The sequence below is a fragment of the Cydia splendana genome, chromosome 11 (genome assembly GCF_910591565.1).
Source record: "Cydia splendana chromosome 11, ilCydSple1.2, whole genome shotgun sequence".
NCBI lineage: Eukaryota > Metazoa > Arthropoda > Insecta > Lepidoptera > Tortricidae > Cydia > Cydia splendana.
Genome location: NC_085970.1, coordinates 11,658,211 through 11,679,801, shown reverse-complemented (window position 1 = coordinate 11,679,801; position 21,591 = coordinate 11,658,211). Strand labels below are relative to the sequence as shown.

The following is a 21,591-nucleotide window of genomic DNA, read 5'->3' as shown; positions in this document are numbered from 1 at the left end:
TTTTTCGAGTTAATTTCTAAAATAAACATGTTACATTTTAGCTTCTTTGTAAACGTATCATCTGCTTATTTACTTACATCCTGAAATATAACTGAAGTCCTTCCTTATTGTTCTATCAAGTCGAAATAATACGAGTAACTACCATGGTATAATAATATACTCCGCCTGGTACTCTCTTCCGACCACGTGACTGACACAAGCCTACGTCATCATGAGACAGCGCTATATGATAATATGCAATAGCGCTATATAAAGTGACAATGTTATTGTGACGTAGGCTTGTGTCACTCTGGGAAGAGAAGACCATGTTTTATTAGACTATGAGTAACTACTAGCTTTATCGTACCTTTATGTATCATTCAATCGCTTGCAACGTTTTCACAACAAGCAACTATACTAGCGGCATCTACCGGCAAAATAGTATTCTATAATTCATAATTTATCAGCGGCGATAGCACAGTCGCATTTTTATCGCTTGTCACCATGCCTGTCACGTTCTAACAAGTATATAAATTCGAAAATGACGGGCATAGCGACATGCGATAATGGAACCATGCTGCGCCCGCATATAAAGATCATTTTGTATGTAACTGACAGTGTATGATTAATACCAATAAAAATCTATCTATCTATCTATCTATCTATGGCGCTCTAGTTTTTTTTTTCTATAAAACAGTTTATTTCAGCTATCCGAAAGATGTCTTCACATTGAACTACATGAGCAGAATTCGATTCTTGCTCAACATGATTGCGTCATGGCCTAACCAAGAGTTTGGAGGCTCAAACATTTGGAGGCAAGCGGCATCATTGTACCGATGTGTACTCATCACTTTTGTGGTGTTCAACATGACTACCACTATATCTTACCTGCAGAAGTATGTGAACCATGATTTGGCGCACTCGTATGTCAATATGATGTTGGCCAGCGTGTATCTTGTGAGTAATGGCACAAAATGCTAGAAAGATGATAGCAATATACAAAAACCTTGTTCTTAGAGAACTTTTACAAGCAACGCCTGATATCAAAGTTTCACAACGGAAGGTCAAAAATGTTGTTCTCTTTCGCCTCTTAATCTAAAACAATACATCATAGATAATACCTACATTAAGTTACCAGGCCAGGCTGCTATTTTTACACGACTGCCCAAAAAAAAGAGTGTATTGTTTTCAGCGTTCATGTTTGTATGTATGTGAGTTTCTTTATTCCACCTTAACTTCTGATAGCCTTAACCGATTTAGACGTATGGTACATCATTAGAATCCTTACGTCATCCCGGGTGACATAGGCTATGTGACGTCATTATAAAAACAATATGGCGGACTTAATACGCCATATTACGCAACCTTTAGAAAAAAATATCGTGCAAACCTATCGAGTAGGGTATCAAAATGAAGGGCTGTGAAAGCCGATTTATAATATATACGCAACATGTGGGTTTAAGTTTAAGTTTGAGAAAGTAAGAATTGACAAAATATGTTAAGAAAAGCTTATCTAATAAAACCAAATATTATTATTGAATGGGACATTAAAAAGAAGGGGTTTGACCGCTGATCATAAAAAAATATAATTTTATTATATTAGGTACAGTATACTACTCATAGTTTTTAATACACCTTCTAAATTGCGCTAATGGAATCGAAAAGTTTAAAATATAGCTTCTATTTATTAATCGATATGATGCAGTCTCTCTAAGCTAACTCTGCACCAACTTTGGTAGAACAAATTGTGAAAGTATCATAATAACCGTATGTTTTTATTTAATTTTAACATTTATGATGATGATATTTTCACACTTTGTCTTAGCGAATGCTATGCAAAGTCAGCTTGGTATTTTCTGGATAAATGATTTCTTCTAAAAAAAATTGTAGATTCTTTCCTAGGACGCCCGACGTACGTGGCGCGCTGAACGCGTTCCAAAACCGGGCGCCTTCGGTGTCCTCATACTAAAAGCGTCGGGCGTAGCCCGACGTACGTGGCGCGCTGTACGCGTTCCAAAACCGGGCGCCCGCATACTAATAGAGTCGGGCGTAGGTAGCCCGACGTACGTGGCGCGCTGCGCGCGGTCCAAAGCCAGGCGCCTTCGACCCTCTCATACTAAAAGTGTCGGGCGTAGCCCGACGTACGTGACACGCTGTACGCTTACCAAAGCCGGGCGCCTTCAGCGTTCTCATACTCAAAGCGTCGGGCGTAGCCCGACGTCCGTGGCGCGTTGTACGCTTACCGAACACGGGCGCCTTCGGCGCCCTCATACTTTAAGCGACGTACGTGGCGCGCTGTACGCGTTCCAAAGTCAGGCGCCTTCGGCGCCCGCATACTAAAAGAGTCGGGCGTAGGTAGCCAGACGTACGTGGCGCGCTGCACGCGGTCCAAAGCCAGGCGCCTTCGACCTTCTCATACTAAAAGAGTCGGGCACAGCCCGACGTACGAGACACGCTGCACGCTTACCAAAACCAGGCGCCTTCGGCGTCCTCATACTCAAAGCGTCGGGCATAGCCCGACGTACGTGGCGCGCTGCGCGCGGTCCAAAGCCAGGCGCCTTCGACCTTCTCATACTAAAAGTGTCGGGCGTAATAGCCCTACGTACGTGACACGTTGTACGCTTACCAAAGCTGGGCGCCTTTGGCGCCCTCATACTAAAGCGTCGGGCGTAGCGCGACGTACGTGGCGCGCTGAACGCTTACCAAACCCGGGTGCCTTCGGCGCCCTCATACTTAAAGCGTTGGGTGTACCCCGACGTACGTGGCGCGCTGCACGCGTTCCAAAGCCAGGCGCCTTCGGCGCCCTCATACTAAAAGAGTCGACGTACGTGACACGTTGTACGCTTACCAAATCTGGGCGCTGGAGGCGCCCTCATACTAAAGGAGTCGGGCGTAGCCCGACGTATGTGACGCGCTGCACGCGGTCCAAAGCCAGGTGCAAATCATAAAACATATGGTTGGTTTAAAAAATCTAAAAAGTATAAAATAAAATAAATTAATTAAAAATTAAAAAACACGACTGCGAAAAAGCGAACTGAAAAGACAAAAATAATTTATAGTTGTGTTAGTTACCCAGTCACATGATTGATATTTTTCATTGACTGTACCTGTGTATTTTATTTCGATTGCAGTCGGGGACCTTTTAAATGGGAAAATGTCAATACATCAAGGTCCCCGACTGCAATTGAAATAAAATACACAGGTACAGTCAATGAAAAATATCAATCATGTGACTGGGTAACTAACACAACTATAAATTATTTTTGTCTTTTCAGTTCGCTTTTTCGCAGTCGTGTTTTTTAATTTTTAATTAATTTATTTTATTTATGATTTTAATTCGATCTAAATAGATTTTAACAATTCTATCATTTTCTCGAATTTCTTTCTTCGAATTTATTCTTACTTTTCAGCAAAGATTATTCCTGCCGTTTCAAAAGAAGTACTGTTTAATGATAAAAAGATTTGTATTGGAATTTCATTTAATCCACCACAAGCACAAAACGGAAAACGCTGCACAGGTAAAAACTGTAACCATTAGCTAGAGTAAAAGTATTAAAGCACTTCTTAATTGCCACTAAAGTCCCAAGTCATACTGAAAATATGGCATGTACAATTGTACAGATGTAGTGCTAAATTATTTTCCATCGTATTTTCACGGAAACGTACGAACGTCTCTAGCTATTTCAATCAGTCTCGGAACAAAAAGTACTGAGGTTGACTGAAGTAGCATGACAAATACGAACGTTTCCGAGAAAAATACGATGGAAAACAATTATGCACTACATCTGTATATATTTTTTTTTTAATTTTGCAGGTGTACGATCGGGTCAACAGAATTTGTGCCATCGTTACTGCAGTAAGCGTGTCACACACAACTGGCTTACCGCTGTTTTATAACGGCATTCCTTTATATAACAACATTAAAGCCGGAATGTTCACCAATCATAGACCAGCCAATGGCACATTCCAGCACTCCGTTTACTTTGACTTGCCTTTCGACCAGTATGGAACCTTCGATGGTTATCTGATTGTGTTCTTTTACAATATCTACGTTTCTTACAACGCTTGTATTGGAATTTGTATGTACGATGCGTTAGTTTTTTCCATCGTGTTCCATATTTGGGGTCACATAAACATACTTACACATGACCTGAAACATTTCCCTCTTACAAGCCCTCAAGCCTTCACGATGACGGCTCCAAGTCAGTTTACGCAAGAGGACATGTTTGGTCGATTAAAGGGCATCGTCAAACATCATCAAATGATCAAAGAGTAAGTTTATAAGAGTATTAATAGGAATTAGGATAATGCCTTAGAGAAAGGGTTTGAAATTTGAAAAATGAGTGGCACCTTAACCCAAAATATAGACACTAAGTAAATAAATAAAATCATTGTTATTGGGCTAAGGTAAGGGCGACATCGGCTAGATATTTGGTTTTGTACCCAAGCTAACGAAATTTTTTACGCCTACGGTCGGACCTTTTGCTGTTCAAAACATAGCTTTTGCCAAACTTAAAGACTTTGAACGTTTTTCATTGACAGATTCTGTTTGCATCATGAGCGAAAATAAATATAAAAGTAAATAAATAATAAATATTTGGAGACCGTCTTACACAGATTGAACTGTTATTTTAAATGGTTTCTAATTTTCAGATTTATGAGATGCACTTCAGATGCGTTTAGTATCTCTTTGTGCTGTTACCTCCTATTTCACCAGCTGAGTGGTTGCGTCTTACTCTTGAAATGCTCTTCACTGGTGAGTTCATATTCGTTTGCTCTAAAAATATTTTTTACAAATAGCTTATATTTACTGAAAACTACAAATGCGCTTACATGTGCATGTTCAGATATTTTGAGCACCTCGGCTGCTCCGATATATCTAATGGCGGCTGTACTTCTCCCGTCGCTTAATAATCTTGTTATGTTTATTTTGACAGGATCCAATTGCTCTGGGAAGATATGGTTTATTAACGATTATGGTGTTTCAACAATTAATAGAAACATCAGTCATTTTCGAACTTGTCAACTCAAAGGTCTGAAATATTTTGTACCTACCTTAATTCAAACATTATAACTCAAAGTCTTTGTGTCTATAAATAAGTGTATGTAACTAAAATTGTGGTAATCCGTTTAAATGGCATAAATCGTGCCCTGCACTGCAGCGGTATCATGGTCGCATTTTTATCGCCTGTCATGCCATGCGTCACTTTCGCACTTACTTATTTGTTAGAACGTGACAGGCATGGTGACAAATGATAAAGAGCCGACCATCTTAGCCCTACTGATTAGGAAAAAGAATAAAACACAATGTATAACGCGTATAAAAAAATATTTTTTTACCTATGGTGAAAGTTGTCCATGTCAACTAGCCCTCCAAATGCAGTTTTTTTCTAGTTTTTCTAATCAGTACATGACACCGACTATGTTCTTAAACGGGCCACCATTTTTATTTACAAGCTTTTATTCAGTTTCACCTGTCCCGTTGTCTGTAATCAAATCTTGCAAGTTTGATCCACTTCCCGGTTTCCGATTGATCTGAAATTTTGCACGCATGTATAAATCGGATGACAATGTAATATTGGTACCATCGAGCTGATCTGATGATGAAGACAGGAGGTGGCCATAGGAACTTTGTGATGAAACAACGCAACCTAATTGTGTTAGGGGTTTTTAGAATTGTCTCGATGAGTATTAGTTGTCTGTCGTAAGAAAAGTACAGTCAGCGATAAAATCTTGTACCAAAAATGAAAATTTTGCCAAAAACTTTTTGTTACAACGTTAAATAAATGTAATTTTTCGGGCAGAGTGACACTCTCGCGGACCATGTGTACCGGCTGCCGTGGGAGGACATGGACCTGAGGAACAGGAGGGTCGTGTTAATCCTCCTCCATAACGTGCAGAAATCACTGGCTCTGAAGGCCGGAGACATGGTGCCAGTCGGAGTGCTGACTATGTCTACGGTAGGTAATTAATTACCACATTACTTTTTAGGGTTCCGTACCCAAAGGGTAAAAACGGGACCCATTACTAAGCTCCACTGTCCGTCCGTCTGTCTGTCCGTTTGTCTGTCACCAGGCTGTATCTCATGAACCGGAATTCTGTCTAGACAGTTGAAATTTTCACAGATGATGTATTTCTGTTGCCGCTATAACAACAAATACTAAAAAGTACGGAACCCTCGGTGGGCGAGTCCGATTCGCACTTGTCCGGTTTTTTATACTCATAGCCTTTACACTGCTGGGCAAAGGCCTCGTGTCGTCCGCCGCATTGTGCAAGTCAGTCGTCACAAAATCTATAAAATTATATACTGACTTAAGTATGTTTCAAAAATATAATAACTAATGTATCTAAATTCTGTGTGACTTGGTTTGGTAAAATTATTAATATTATAATACATATAATGTTACAGATAATAAGAACATCGTGCTCCTATTTCATCATGTTAAGAACATTGACGGACGAATGAGACGGAGAAGACATGTGCATCATCACGAAGAAAACAAAAATCGGTTAAATAAAAAATAAAATAAAAGAAAAAATGCGTTTTAGTTCAGCCAAGTATATTTTAAGTGGATACTGTACACTGTACAGTCGCCATCAGATATATCGGAGCGGCCAAGGTGTTCACAATATCTGAACACGCGCTCTAACGCCCTAAGAGAGGCGTGTTCCGATATTTGTGAGCACCTTGGCCGCTCCGATATATCTGATGGCGACTGTACAGCCCTCCAACGCATTTACAACTTAAACGCAATTTTCTTTTTTAAGGCATTTGTTGATGAAAAAGGGTGTCACAAATAATTATATGCCTACTAAAATAGAATATACCTATTAACATACCTATATGTAATTCGAATCCATACTTACAAGAAAATATTATTTTTGTTTGAAATACTGGTAAATCACTATGACAGTTTAAAACAAAGAGTAAAGTAAGTATCTATCTAATACCTTTAAACGAGCAATTCTTGTTTATTTATTTATATATACAGGGTGATTCATAATACTCTAAATTAATAACTTTTTTTTCAACACGACTAGAAAATTAACGTTAACCTCACTAAGGCCCACTTGCAACATCTCAATAACCCGCGGCTAAGCGGTAAAACCATTAACCCAGTGTCAAATTGTACTGGTAATCATGGTAACTCCAGGTTTAACCGGTTAACCCCAGGTTAGTGGAATGGTGCAAGTGGGCCTTATACTGAAACGAAGCAGTTGCTTATAATTTACGAAATGCGCAGTGTTAGTCCTGCTCACGTCTCCAGAATCACCCTGTCCCTGTATACATATTTCCGGGACAGCTTATTTCCGCTTATCTTTTTTAGGGTTCCGTACCCAATGGGTAAAAACGAAACCTTATTTATTACAAAGACTTCACTGTCGGTTTGTCTGTCACCAGGCTGTATCTCATGAACCGTGATAGCTAGACAGTTGAAAATTTCACAGATGATGTATTTCTGTTGCCGCTATAACAACAAATACTAAAAAGTACGGAACCCTCGGCGGGCGAGTCCAACTCGCACTTGTCCGGTTTTTTAACTATAAATGCAGTTCTGTTTAAAGAAGAAACTTACGCAATTTCTCTGAGCTTAAAGTTCTAAAATCCTTGTTGTCTAAAAAGAGCTTTAAATGTCAAAGTTCGGATAAAAACTGCTTATTACCTGCGTTGGAACACCATAGGTAATAGGTTTTTACAGTAGGTACATATATGCTGCTACTTTACCGCCCTAGTGCGGTAATTAGCACAATACGTGCCTATGTCGAAAATTTAGAGGGCCATATGTACTGTAAAACGTTGTACAATACACGTGCAAAAAGGTAATTCGCAACTCGTGTCGATTTAACACTCCCTTAGGTCGTGTTTCAATTTATCGCCAATAGTTGCGGATTCCCTACATTTGGCACTTGTATCGTAATGTACTATTATAACACTTAACATTAACAGTGATACGGAGACTATGGAGCCTTTTGCTTAATATACAAATTGCTTTTAATGTTGGATTATGTTCTAATTTGCCATTATAAAACCAATAAACCAATACCTATTATCTTTTTATTGTTTTAAAAAATTCTCATTCGTTTGAATCAACCCGGTATATTGTTAAAAAAAATTAAAATTCTAACCACCTATTTTTCAATATAACAAAACCTGGTCCGTAAAGTCTCATTTATTGTATAACTATAGAACCTATTATTTTTCTTAATAAATATAACATAAGTGGTGGTGGCCGAGTGGATATGACTTCCGACTTTCGATCCAGAGGTCGCGGGTTCAAATCCTGGCTCGTACCAATGAGTTTTTCGGAACGTATGTACGAAATATCATTTGATATTTACCACTAGCTTTTCGGTGAAGGAAAACATCGTGAGGAAACCTGCATACATCTGCGAAGAAATTCAAAGGTGTATGTGAAGTCCCCAATCCGCATTGGGCTAGCGTGGGGACTCTAGCCCAAGCCCTCTCGCGCATGAGAGGAGGCCTGTGCCCAGCAGTGGGACGTATATAGGCTGATTATTATATATTATATTATTTATTACAAATATAACATATAATTACCGAATATTTTCTGGTAACAATAGTAATCATTTACCTAATTATGATCTATATATTAAATAATAAATAGTAACCTAAAATTAAAACTACCTACAAAACTAAACTAACATTAAAATAAACCTACTTAAAAATTTAACTACAATAGAAAAAATACCCACCTAAATTATGACTAGCTTAATAATAGCATATTATTATCACACTATGTAATACGGATCTTTTTAGCCGTTTCGCCTACTCAGGCAGGCCAGTCGTTGCGTCCCAACCAAAGAGAATAGATAGTATAGAGGGCTATTGTCGTAGTAAATTTTGTAGTCACAGTAAATTTACTGTTGGTTCCAACATACACGAACATGCCCAGGTAATTTCCATAGCATCTGGTTAGGTTTTATTTGACTAGGGTAAAGGAGACCTGAGCGTTTCTTATATTTTTTGTCATTTTTATATATTGTGACCTTTTTGCCACTTTTGTGTTATTTCTACTCAGAATCACGAGCTCTTTCGATCCTAATAGGATAAAAAACTGTCCCAGAGTTTTATTTCTATTGCGTTACCATGTCCCCATATACTTTGTATGGCGGTAACAAAAAGGAAAGTTAGAAATATGTATGGAAATTCTAGGACATTTTTTTTCTCCTATAAGGATGAAAAGGGCTCGCGATCCTCACTAGAAATAACACAAAAGTGGCCAAAAAGGTCACAATATATAAAAGTGGCAAAAAAGGTCACAATATATAAAAGTGGCAAAAAAAAGAAACGCTCACCTAATCATGAATTCTTAATAAATTGTTAGTATGGAGGTGTTCCACTTACCTAACTTAATGTTATAATACTTACAAATATTACAAAATGTTCGTTAAATATACCTCTTCTTCTTCCTCGCGTTATCCCGGCATTTTGCCACGGCTCATGGGAGCCTGGGGTCCGCTTGACAACTAATCCCATGATTTGACCTAGGCACTAGTTACGAAAGCGACTGCCATCTGACCGTCCAACCCAGAGGGGAAACTAGGCCTTTTTGGGAGTCCGGTTTCCTCACGACGTTTTCCTTCACCGAAAAGCGACTGGCAAATATCCAATCATATTTCGTACATAAGTTCCGATTCAAAGTCGCACGCTCTTACCGCTAGGCCACCAGCGCTTTTTTAAATATACGTATAGCATAAAAATGTCAATCATCATATTTTTCACCTAAATATATCAACAAGTGGCCAAGTAGATCGATTATATCAAACTTGACATGTGGAAAGCTTATTAGCTTATTAGCCTAGAGTATATCTTTTCAGTGATCCGGCAAATATATTCTCTTTGACTTACATGAAAACACTTAGATTCTGGCTCAATAGTATCGCGTCGTGGCCACACAAAGTATCTGGAGGCTCGAATATCACGACAAACATGACAACTATTTACCGTTGTATGCTAATTATGCTTCTTGTTATGAACATTTGTACAACCATAACTTATTGGAAGAAGCACGTAGACACCGATTTTGGACATATGTATCTCAACGTAATGCTGTCATCTATATGTCTTGTGAGTATGTTATTATCAGAGATCGGACAAATTGGCGTCATTGCTCGCAATAATGTGGACATGACTCCAAAATTGATTAAATAATTAATCATTTAATTAATTTCTTACCTGAGGTTTAATTTTGATTCCTAATCAATAAATAACACAAAGATTTCTTATAATGTAAAATTATTTAAAAAAGAAAATAATCAGTATGTTTTCCAAATTTTCTGTAGGTAGGCAGGTACTCATTTATTTATATCAAAAAGATATTTAAGTGCTATTTATTGACTAGGGAACAAAATTAATACTCAGGTAAAAAAATAATTAAATGATTAATTATTTAATCAATTTTGGAGTCATGTCCACATTATTGCGAGCAGTGACGCCAATTTGTCCGATCTCTGGTTATTATTGAAACTCAAATTTCTGATAGGTACGCACTCAAAGTTTTACCAAGATGAAACTCAAGAATCAGAAATACGTGTGTTCGCAAAAGCAAGCTTAAAGGATGACTCATGCTAGACCGGACCGGGCCCGTGTCGGAGCTTACAGCGCTTCGTTTTTTGTGGAACACGTGATCACGGATCAGCCTTCATTGAAAATGCCATGTCGCCCATGTCGGACGCCTCGGCCCGGGCACGGCCCGGTCTAGCGAGTCATCCTTAATGTGGAACTGGGTCGATTTGTAAAAAATTGGCCCATAACAATTATACAACAATAACAATGACAATTAATTAATTCGTTGTTTTTTTCATTTTCAGCAAAGATTGTTCCTACCCTTCCAGGAGAAGTATTGTTCAGTCGTGAAGAAATTCATTTTGGAATTTCATTTAATCCACCACAGGCACGACGCAGATTCCCTTCAGGTACACAAAATTAAAAAAACTGCAATAACGTTAACTATGATGATGATGATCCTTCCGGCCGATTTCGTCAAGGCGACCACTTCGACTCCTAGTTAACTATACGTTAACTATAAAAACATTATAAAGGATTATTCACGCTGGATCGGGCCGGGGCCGGGCCAGAGCTTCCGGCTCTTCGTTTTATATGGAAAGCACCACGCGATCACCGATCAGCCGCCATAGAAAATAACATATCGGACGCCCCGACCCAGGCTCGCCCCGGTCTAGCATGAGTTAACATTTTAACAAGCTTTTGACTCACATTTTTAAAACACACAATAAATCATAAAATCAAATGTACACACTTAATGCTACTAATATAAATACTCGTTTGCTTAATATCAGCCATGTTTTTGTATTAAAAATATTTAACTCTATCATTTCAGGTGTACGATCGGGTCAATAAAATGTGCACAATAGTTTCTGTCGCCAGCCGATCGCAGACAGTCGTAGCAATAATTTTGTATAACATGGTACCTTTATACAACAGCTACAAAGCTGGAATGTTCAGTGAACACAGGCCACAAAACGCTACATTTCAACACGCTGTTGATTATGAGCTACCATTAAATCAGTACACCGTATACCGTGATTACATCATTGTATTTATTTACAACTGGTACACGTCCTATAACGTAGCTATTGGTATTTGTATGTATGATCTCTTCATTTTTACCATAGTGTTTCATATTTGGGGTCATTTAAATATTCTTATTCATGATCTGAAATATTTTACACCGAGTTTTCAATGTTTTGAGAATAATTATCTAGTCCCTGCTACACAAGAAGATATAGCAAGTCGGTTAAAAGATATTATAAAGCGCCATCAAAAAATTAAAGTGTAAGTAATTTTTTTATTTATTAATAACTGGATATAAAGATACAATCCATTGAAAAACATTTAATAACATAACATTTTAAACATTGGATAACAAGCCATTACGATATTACTATCGTACTGTATATTAAAGCGTTTTTAAAACTATTAACACTATAATACAACTAAAATTAATTTCCAGGTTCATGTCAAGGACTTCAGAAGCGTTCAACACCCCGTTGTGCTGTTATCTCCTTTTTAACCAACTTAGTGGCTGTGTTATGCTGCTGAAATGCTCTTCACTGGTATATATTTATTACATTATAGTTACTTTTTCTTATAATATCTGCTGTCATAGAAAATAAAAATAAGAGTTGGCTGACAAAAAAAATAGAAAACAGGCTGGATGAGGAGATGAAGCAAAAAATAGTGACCAGGAAGTAACAATGTTTTTGCCATCCGACTCATCTGAGATAAACAGAGTACCTACACACTACTGAGACCTCCGTTTTTGTTTTTTGTCAGGACCCAACCGATCTATGGAGATATGGAGTAATGACGGTGATTATATTCCAGCAACTAATAGAAACATCGGTTATTTTCGAACTCGTTCGCTCAAAGGTATAATAAACGTTTATTTTGTATTTTATACTTACCATTTTTTTTTTAATTTCATGCAGGCTGTTGGCTTATACAGGCTATAATTTATTCATTTCTCAATACCGATTACTTCAGAATTAGGTAGAATTTTTAAGGGTAAACTTATAAATCAATATCCTTATTTCCCAATACATATTAAAATTACCTTACTTTTTTAGCTCGCCAATAATAAACGTTACAAAACAGTTTTTTATCTGTGTTAAAAAATTAACGCAGGCGTTCATTAATAGAACGATTTCGTAATAAGAATTTCTTTTCAGGGGCCCACAGAATACCAGTTCGCCGGACGATATCAGCCTGTCAGTTGTTCGGAACTATCACCTTTTGCGTTTAACTGACAGGCTGATAGAGTTAGACCAAGAAAAGTCTGCAGAGATTTTGACAGCACACTCAGTGCAGGTGTTATTTTAAACATCAAACTTCTATGAAATTATGACGTACAAATTTGACGACCGGTCTGGCCTAGTGGGTAGTGACCCTGCCTGTGAAGCCGATGGTCCTGGGTTCGAATCCCAGTAAGGGCATTTATTTGTGTGATGACACAGATATTTGTTCCTTTGTCATGGTTGTTTTCTATGTATTTAAGTATTTATATATTATATATATCGTTGTCTGAGTACCCTCAACACAAGCCTTCTTGAGCTTACTGGGGGACTTGGTCAATCTGTGTAAGAATGTTCTGCAATATTTATTTATTTATTTAAATCGTCCGGCGAACTGGTAATTTGTGGACCCCTTTACTCTGTTAACTGCGTGCTTTACTGCGTCATGTTTTCAAGTTTTATTAACAAACAGGGTGACATCCTTCCGGAGAAAGTGTACGAGCTTCCTTGGGAATGTATGGATATTCGAAACCGGAGGATATTTCTCATGTTCCTTAACAACGTGCAGACATCATTAGCCATCAAGGCTGGCGGCATGCTCCCCGTTGGAGTTATGACCATGGCCATGGTAAGAAAATACACACTTGCATTTAAATATACAGTGAAACTTGGTTAAGTGGGACCTGGATAAGTGGGAAACCTCTATAGCTGGGACTCATGGCGCGGTCCCGACACTTTAGCACTGAATTACCTCTGTTAGTGAGAGAAAACGAACCTCTATAACTGGGATTAGTTGTGATTTCATAGTCACATTTACCTCTATAATTAAGACAGAGAGTGTATTTTACCTCTGTTACTGAGAAAATATTTATAAGACTACATATTCTTAATTGTTTTTTTAGAATTTTATAGGAATTTACCTCTGTATCTGAGATAACGTCAATCTATGACCTCTCTAACTTTGACTTTATTGATAAATTTCCGTATTCTTACTAAATCTTAGTCTATCCACAAATTCCGCATTTGCTTAATTGTGTCTAAACGACTTCAAGTTTCATTTAGTTAGTTTAAGTAGTTAAAACTATCGAAACGAAAGCTAAAATATTGATAAGTAACACAAATAAACAAAAAATAATTTTAATTTAATTAAGTTTTAAGACGCAATCAAATTGTATTGAACTAAATCTATCCTTTGTAGAATCATTCAAAATAAATTCGAATAAAAATTTAAACAGACTCAAAAAAATATTTAGGGACAAGGATTATTTTATCTTATTTATTTTTAAAGAAAATAATGTTTACAAAATACCTTATTAACCACCTCTATAACTGAAATATACTCTATTCTCACCTCTATTAATGGAACCCTCTGTAAATGAGACAGACATTTATTTGTACCTGGCTAACTGAGAGCCTGGGTAAGTGGAATACCTCTTTAAGTGAGACAAATCTGCTCGTCCCTTGAAGTCTCACTTATCCAGGTTTCACTGTAATAGCCATTATTCACTGACTTAGTAAAGATTTACTTATATTTCATTTGTCCAACTAGTCAGGTAAGTAGGGTAGACCGAGGCGAATCGGGTAATTTTTTTGTTTGACGGTCAATAAATACAAATTTTAAGGTGATACTGTTTTTATTAATATTCAGTTGGATAAATTATTTATTAATGAACAGAATCCAAGGTTCAGACATAAAATCAAACTTAAATATGATTTATGAAAAATAAAATACAAAACCTCTTAAAAAATCCGATTCGCCCCATTTTAAGGGGTAAAACGGATCAAAAAAACTCATGTTAATCATATGATTAAGAATCACAAAGGTCAAATAATTGAGATCAACTAACATTGGTATCTTTAATGTTGCATTTGAGCATTATTTTTATTCCTCTTTTCTAGTTCAATTTTTTATCACGCCACCTACAGAAAGCGCAACATAATATCACTCCTATATGCTGCTATATATTTTAACAATAAATCCAAAACATGCTAATGGCCATTTAGCAACAAAATCGAATAACTTAAATGAAAATAAACAAAAACTTTTGCAAACCAAAACATGAAAAATCACACATATCCGATTCACCCCATATGAAAAAATTAGTTGTTGGTAACAAAAGACTCTACGTAGGGACAGCGGTTTCGTTAAAACCTTATTAGCAGCTGTAGTCATATTTTCTCCCGACCATTCCACCTGATACCTCTTCTTTTTATACGTACGCACCATCTAAACCATGCGAACATAAAATAAGCCAAAAGAAACGTCCTAAAACCTTGTTTTATAATGTGATCCTAATCGCCCCCAATCAGATAATCCGAATAACCCCATATCATATGTTTGAATTATTTTCGCTTAACGGAAATATACCTTTAAATACAATAAAAACAAAATCAAATCAGGAAACACTATGCGCCATTAACAATAGGTAACAACAATTACAAACCTTTAGCCTTTTGCGTTTACTTTTATCACGGACTGTATTTGCACATTTTTTACATCGGCGGTAAAATCACAATACACCTGTACGGGCGACTCATCGGGAAGTGTCACCGTGACCGACGCGTGAGTCTTTTCCAATGGCAGTAACTGTGGCGACATGCGTTAGGAACAGAGCGAACGCGGGACGCTGATTGACTGGCTGTAACTAACCGCGATCTTTCAAATTTTACAGAAATGCTTATTTTGATCCCCAGTGATCCGAATCGCCTCGGTATAGGGTAGGGTTACCAGATGTCAGGAATTTTCCTGACATATCAGAAACTTTGGCCGTTTGTCAGGAATGCGGCCGGAATACGAAAATGTCAGGAATTTTAGTGAATTGGCCGACTTTTCTATTATGTACCTAAAAAGGTACATTATTCAAATCCAAATCCAAACCAAATTAATATAAACAATGTATCAAGCATACAAATGATATTGATGTAAAATGTTAGAGCCAGTTAAAATTTTTGCTTACAAGATCTTTAATTTTATGTTTACTTTTCTAAACCATGATTGTACATTTAATTATGACTATTATGATTGTTTTAATTTTTGGATAATTTTCAACGAAACAAATTTTATCTTATTTTATCTTATAGATATCGCTTACGGCTAGCCCGAACCTCCGTCGCTGATATGAGAGTCAGGAAAAATATTCGCAAATCAGGAATTTTGTCGGGAAATCCCGAAAACGGCCTCCTCTAAACTAAACCAATAGTCAAATCTTTTGCCCATCTTATTTTCGGGGGTGGTCCCCCCCCCCCCCCGCCCTGCTCTATATTGGCAACCAATTCTAGTTCGTTTTTTAGCATTAGAAAAATACTACGCCACCTTGAATGTCTATTAAATGAAAAACGCTTTTTAAAAATCAGTAACTACGAGTATTACTTATGAAAGCAAAATAATATTACTAATCGTATATGATTCATAATTGTTACATTTTGGCGTGACTTATTTTTCAAAAGTGTTTCTCAATAAAAAGACACGTCAAGATTGTTTACCTTTTTTCTAATGCAAAAAAAATCGAACTATGGTTATTATTTTTGTCCATTAATCTATTTTCAATTTTGCCATGTGGCCGTCCACTTTCATACATTGACTTAAACCAATTTTTAAACAAGCAGATACGTCTGTGTGCGATATTCCGTATTTTATATAAAAGGAAAAAATGGAAAAATGTACGCTTCCGGCAAAACTTGAACCCGCTTTGAGCTTTGCTGCTTCCGTAGCGGAGTTGCGGGGGTTGCGGGTTCAAGTCCTGCTGGGAGCGTAAAATTTCCATTTTTTTTTTCTTTAATATAAAATTTACATTGAGCTAAACATTTATATCCAACATTTACAGAGATATGACTTATTTGAAATACTTGTATTTAAAATGCAAATACAAAATGCAAAATACCTATTTTGTATTTAAATACCTTTTGAAGAAAACTATTTTGTATTTTATTTGAAATAGTTTTTGGGACCTATTTTCTGTTTTCAAAATACAAAATACTTTATAGTAGCTAATGTAGCTAGGAGAGTTACATCTCTTCTGATGTTACAGTCCTGGCAACTCTCTCATTGGATCTGTTTAGTAACGTCGCACATGACCACAAGCGTAGCGAGTGGTTAAAAAAGTGGAATCTTGAGTGTTGCGAGGCTTTCAAGGTACGAGAGGAGAGGAAAACAAACTTTTCTGCCCTGGTGAAACACAAACGAGACGTTTTCATCACACCAACGAGAAGCATTATACTATGTAACTGTAAAACATTACAAATCTAAATTAATGCTTTTAAAAATTGGTCGTTAAAAACCATCATCCATACATCCTACCGGTTAATATGAGCAAACAATTAAAAATTAGCACTTTAGATAGAAGACTGATTGCTGACACACTGTTTTCAAAGAATAACAGAGTAAGTCTTATCAACTCCTAGTCGGAAATTCCGAGTAAATTTTTTAATTCAGACTAGGTATTCACTGTTCAGAGTACCTTTTATCGCAAAGTATTTGTATTTTAAAAAAGTATTTTGAAAATACCTATTTTGTATTTTGTATTTGAAATACAAATTCAAAAACTATTTTGTATTTTGCATTTGCATGCATTTTTATAAAGTATTTTTCACATCTCTGAACATTTATATTTAGGCCTAAACATTGATATTTTTTCATTTATTTATTTTTATTATAAATTCCGCTAATCTACGGTTGCACCAAATCATCGAATCATCTTGTCGATTTTTTTACTATTTGTCCTTTTACAGATTTTAAGAAACTCCTGTTCCTACTTCATCATGTTGAGAACATTTACACAATCTTAGAATAGCTTAGAATAACAATCTTAGAGTGCCCACAATCGTCACGTCCCTCAGCCACGAGGTTACGAAAGGGAAGAAGAATATGAATAGAATAGAATAGAAATATTTTTATTCGTGAGCACATACACAAAAAAGCAAATTAAACAAGCGGAGAAACATATAAAAAGGAGAAAGTGTCACGAAATGGCGAAATGGTAGTATAGAGTACCCCAATATCTATTTGTGCGGTACGGCGTCGGACCCTGATCGGATCTGAAGAAACAGTTGAAGCTCCCCGGATGCAACTGGCATAAACGCTATGATTAAATGAGTTAAATACCTATGCTAATCGATGTCTATTTTTATTATTATATGAGTGGACACGGACAGCCTGTTATTGTGTGTGTTTAAATAATTGTGTTTGCACAATATTAACTATCCAAATTCAAAACAACGGGTCGTAGGACAATATGTTGAAACAGTCCTCGTAAAGACGCAGAACTCTATTGATTTCCATAAATTAATATAGGTATACCTGTCCATTATTTTTAGGGTTCCGTACCTCAATGGGAAAAAACGGAACCCTTATAGGATCACTCGTGCGTCTGTATGTCTGTCCGTCTGTCACAGCCTATTTTCTCGGAAACTACTGGACCAATTAAGTTGAAATTTGGTACACATATGTAAATTAGTGACCCAAATATGGACATGTAACGTAAACAAATGAATTTTAAACATGGGGGCCACTTTTGGGGGGTAGTAAGAAAGTTAAAAAATAAAGTTTTTCAAACTATATCGTGTTATAAATCAATTGAAAGAGCTCATTTTGAGAATTTCAAATATTTTTTTTTATAATTTAAAATGACCTACATAGGTTAGGAGTTATTTAAATTTATATTTTTTCAATATTTTAGACCCAGTAGTTTCGGAGATACGAGTAAAGGGACCCTATTTATTTATCTCCGAAACTACTGGGTCTAAAATTTTGAAAAAAATACACAAAATAGTTCTTCACCTGTAGATGACAAGAAAACCTATTAGAAATGTGCAGTCAAGCGTGAGTCGGACTTAATGTACGGAACCCTTGGAACGCGAGTCCGACTCGCAGTATTTCTTTGTCAGCCCGCCATAATTACCTAGTAAGTACCTAATAACATAGGTAACTAGCGTTCTAGTAAGTCATTATCATACATTGCATTAATTTTATAGTTTATTTGGTCACAGAGAGGCATGAGGGTCGGCCATCAGCTACAATTCCGCAATATGCCAAGGTAACTTCTACACCAATTATTGATCTAGAAATAGTCGTGGCCCTTGACAATGAAATATTGGCAAGATTGTGTGAGGATACGTCCTTAAATTAATACAACGACATTTCTGTCTGTCAGTGCTTAATATTTCCAACTATCAATGATAGTTAAAATATACTTTGGCTCTTTCTAACAAATCAATGTGACTGATAAAAAGGAACGAGTAAAATATTGTTGGTGATATATGTTTCAGTGACTCAATGGATGTATTCACTCTAAACTACATGAAAAAACTTCGATTCTGGATCATCAGTATCGCGGGATGGCCGCACAAATCACTTGGTGGCTCAAATGCCGCGTCGAAACTGTCATTCGCATACCTCTTCATACTGATTATAGTTGTTACTATAGATTTGACCAGTGGATTATTGTATTGGAAAAAGCATGCGGGTTCTGATTTGGGCGACTTATATCTCAACGTAATGTTAGAAGGTGTTTACTTTGTGAGTACCTAAACAATTTTTTTTATAGATTTTCTTATTTAGAATAAATAATTTAAATTAAATAGCTGTTCCGTTTCAGCAAAGATTATTCCTACCCTTTCAGAGGAAGTACTGTTTAGTTGTGAAGAAGTTTATTTCGGAATTTCATTTAATTTACTACAGGCACAAGACCGATTTTGCCAAGAAGGTAAAAGAAACCATCATGTTAATCTAATTTTACGTCAAATTAGTATACTTACAGCAACACTTCGTCATATTCCACTTTAGTACTAATCCGGTTTTTATAAATGACATTTCTTTAAGTAGGTACTTACTTATATTTTTAAACTCCTAAAAAACTAGGAACTTCAGACAAAAAATCGTAGCTTTTAAACTTTATACTTCTTTCAGATGTACCATCGAGTCAATAATATTTGCTCAGTCGTATATTTAGTAAGCCAATGGCAGATGGTCTTAGTAATAATTCTTTTCAACATAGTACCTGTTTATAACAATTTTGCAGCAGGAATGTTCAGTAATAACAAACCCCAAAACGCTACATTTGAGCACGCTGTTGATTTAGAGTTACCGTTGAATCAATATACTACGTACCGTGACTACTTCATTGTATCCGCTTACAATTGGTACACAACCTATAACGCGGCCGTTGGTATTTGTATGTATGATGTTTTGGTATTTTCTATCGTGTTTCATATTTGGGGTCATTTAAATATTCTTATCTACGATCTGAAATATTTCTCATTATATTATGAGCGGAAATCTCCATTGCAATCTTCTCAAGAAGACATTTCGAACCGGCTAAAGGACATCATAAAGTACCATCAAACAATGAAAGAGTAAGTAATATATTTCTCAATATGTGCCATAAATCTCTAGACAAATTTTTAATCACATCAAAGACCAAACCAAAAGATATCAAAAGTGCTCTTAAATCAATTTACAGGTTCATGTCAATCACTACGGAAGCCTTCAGTAGCACGTTGTTCTGTTACCTTGTCTTTAACCAGCTCAGCGAATGTGTTCTGCTCCTAAAGTGTGCCTCATTGGTGAGTTTACGTAAAAGAGGTTCCTTTTACTGCAGAGGTTTTTTCTTTGCCTTTTGCTTAGCCTTTTTGGGACAGATTATTATAAAGTTTTCTCAGTAAACTAGAAGCATCAGTTTGTAAAATGTATTTTTGTCTTTCAGGATCCCAATGCTATGGGGACATATGGTCTGATGACAATAATTATATTCCAGCAGTTAATCGAAACGTCAGTCATTTTCGAACTCGTCCGTTCAAAGGTAATAACTCGGTAATAATGTAAAAAATGATTTCATAGGACTTGCATGCATACCTGTATCATGTTTGTGTAATTGTGTGTGTATTAAGCAGTACAATACAGAGTTAATACAGATTACAGATATAGATACAACTCTCTTTAGTGTGTTGTATAATATTAGATTATGTATATGCGCCATAGAGCGCAGAGCAGTGGTACACTCAATTTTCTTGACTTGAATAATGTTTTTTAGGGAGACCTACTCGCGGACCTAGTCTACGATCTGCCTTGGGAAAATATGGATATAAGAAACCGGAGGATCGTCCTAATGTTGCTTCAGAACGTGCAGACCTCTTTAGCAATAAAAGCTGGCGGCATGGTGCCGGTTGGGGTTCTGACTATGTCTACGGTAAATATGTATACTGATGAACTATCGGAAAGTTTCCAAAATTGCGAAAATTCGACATGGAAAATTTCGGAAACTTTGTATGGGTATCGAAACTTTCGATTTGCAAAATGAAAGTTTTCTTTGTTTCCTATGAATTTTTCCTGAAATTTCTTTCCAACTTTTTTGAAACTTTCTGTCTGTATGTAGATTTGACACACTATTTATATTTACAGCTTTCGTTGCGCCTTAAAATTTTTGATTTTTACGTCTATGTATGTGCTCTTATCAAGTGAACTTGTTTCACTCCACCTGCCCTGATATTAGCTCCACTAGGTACATGTGCGGTACACAATTACTTACCTTTATGAAGCATTCCAATTTGTTCTTTCGCAGATATTAAGAAATTCCTGCTCCTATTTTATGATGTTACGAACATTCATGTAATGTCACATTACACGGACTACGAGTACTAAAAATGTATACGTAAGTGTGACAGGGGGGCAACACGTCGAACGTGGTTCGTGGTAGGCCCTCTGCATAGACTAGGAATCCTCTAGACCGAGTTTAGAACTTTAGAGCAATTATTTTATGCAACCTATGATGCCAAAAATGCGGGGGTGCGCGGGACGTGGTGAGCGAAGTCCCGTGCCGTGATTGGTCCGTTCAAAGACAC

At 36.7% G+C, this 21,591-nt stretch overlaps 1 protein-coding gene across 1 annotated transcript; it reads left to right on the top strand.

Annotated features, from left to right (window-relative positions):
* The first annotated feature begins 669 nt into the window (after positions 1-669).
* Positions 670-21,362, top strand: LOC134795129 (uncharacterized). Its single transcript, XM_063766961.1, has 17 exons — positions 670-936; positions 3,390-3,497; positions 3,794-4,251; positions 4,633-4,735; positions 4,917-5,012; positions 5,784-5,939; positions 6,389-6,442; positions 9,800-10,069; positions 10,813-10,917; positions 11,343-11,797; positions 11,976-12,078; positions 12,299-12,394; positions 13,229-13,384; positions 17,485-17,535; positions 20,457-20,552; positions 20,784-20,939; positions 21,312-21,362. The coding sequence occupies exons 1-17, from the start codon at positions 718-720 to the stop codon at positions 21,360-21,362; spliced, it is 2,733 nt and encodes a 910-aa protein (XP_063623031.1). The 5' UTR covers positions 670-717.
* The last annotated feature ends 229 nt before the right edge of the window (positions 21,363-21,591 follow it).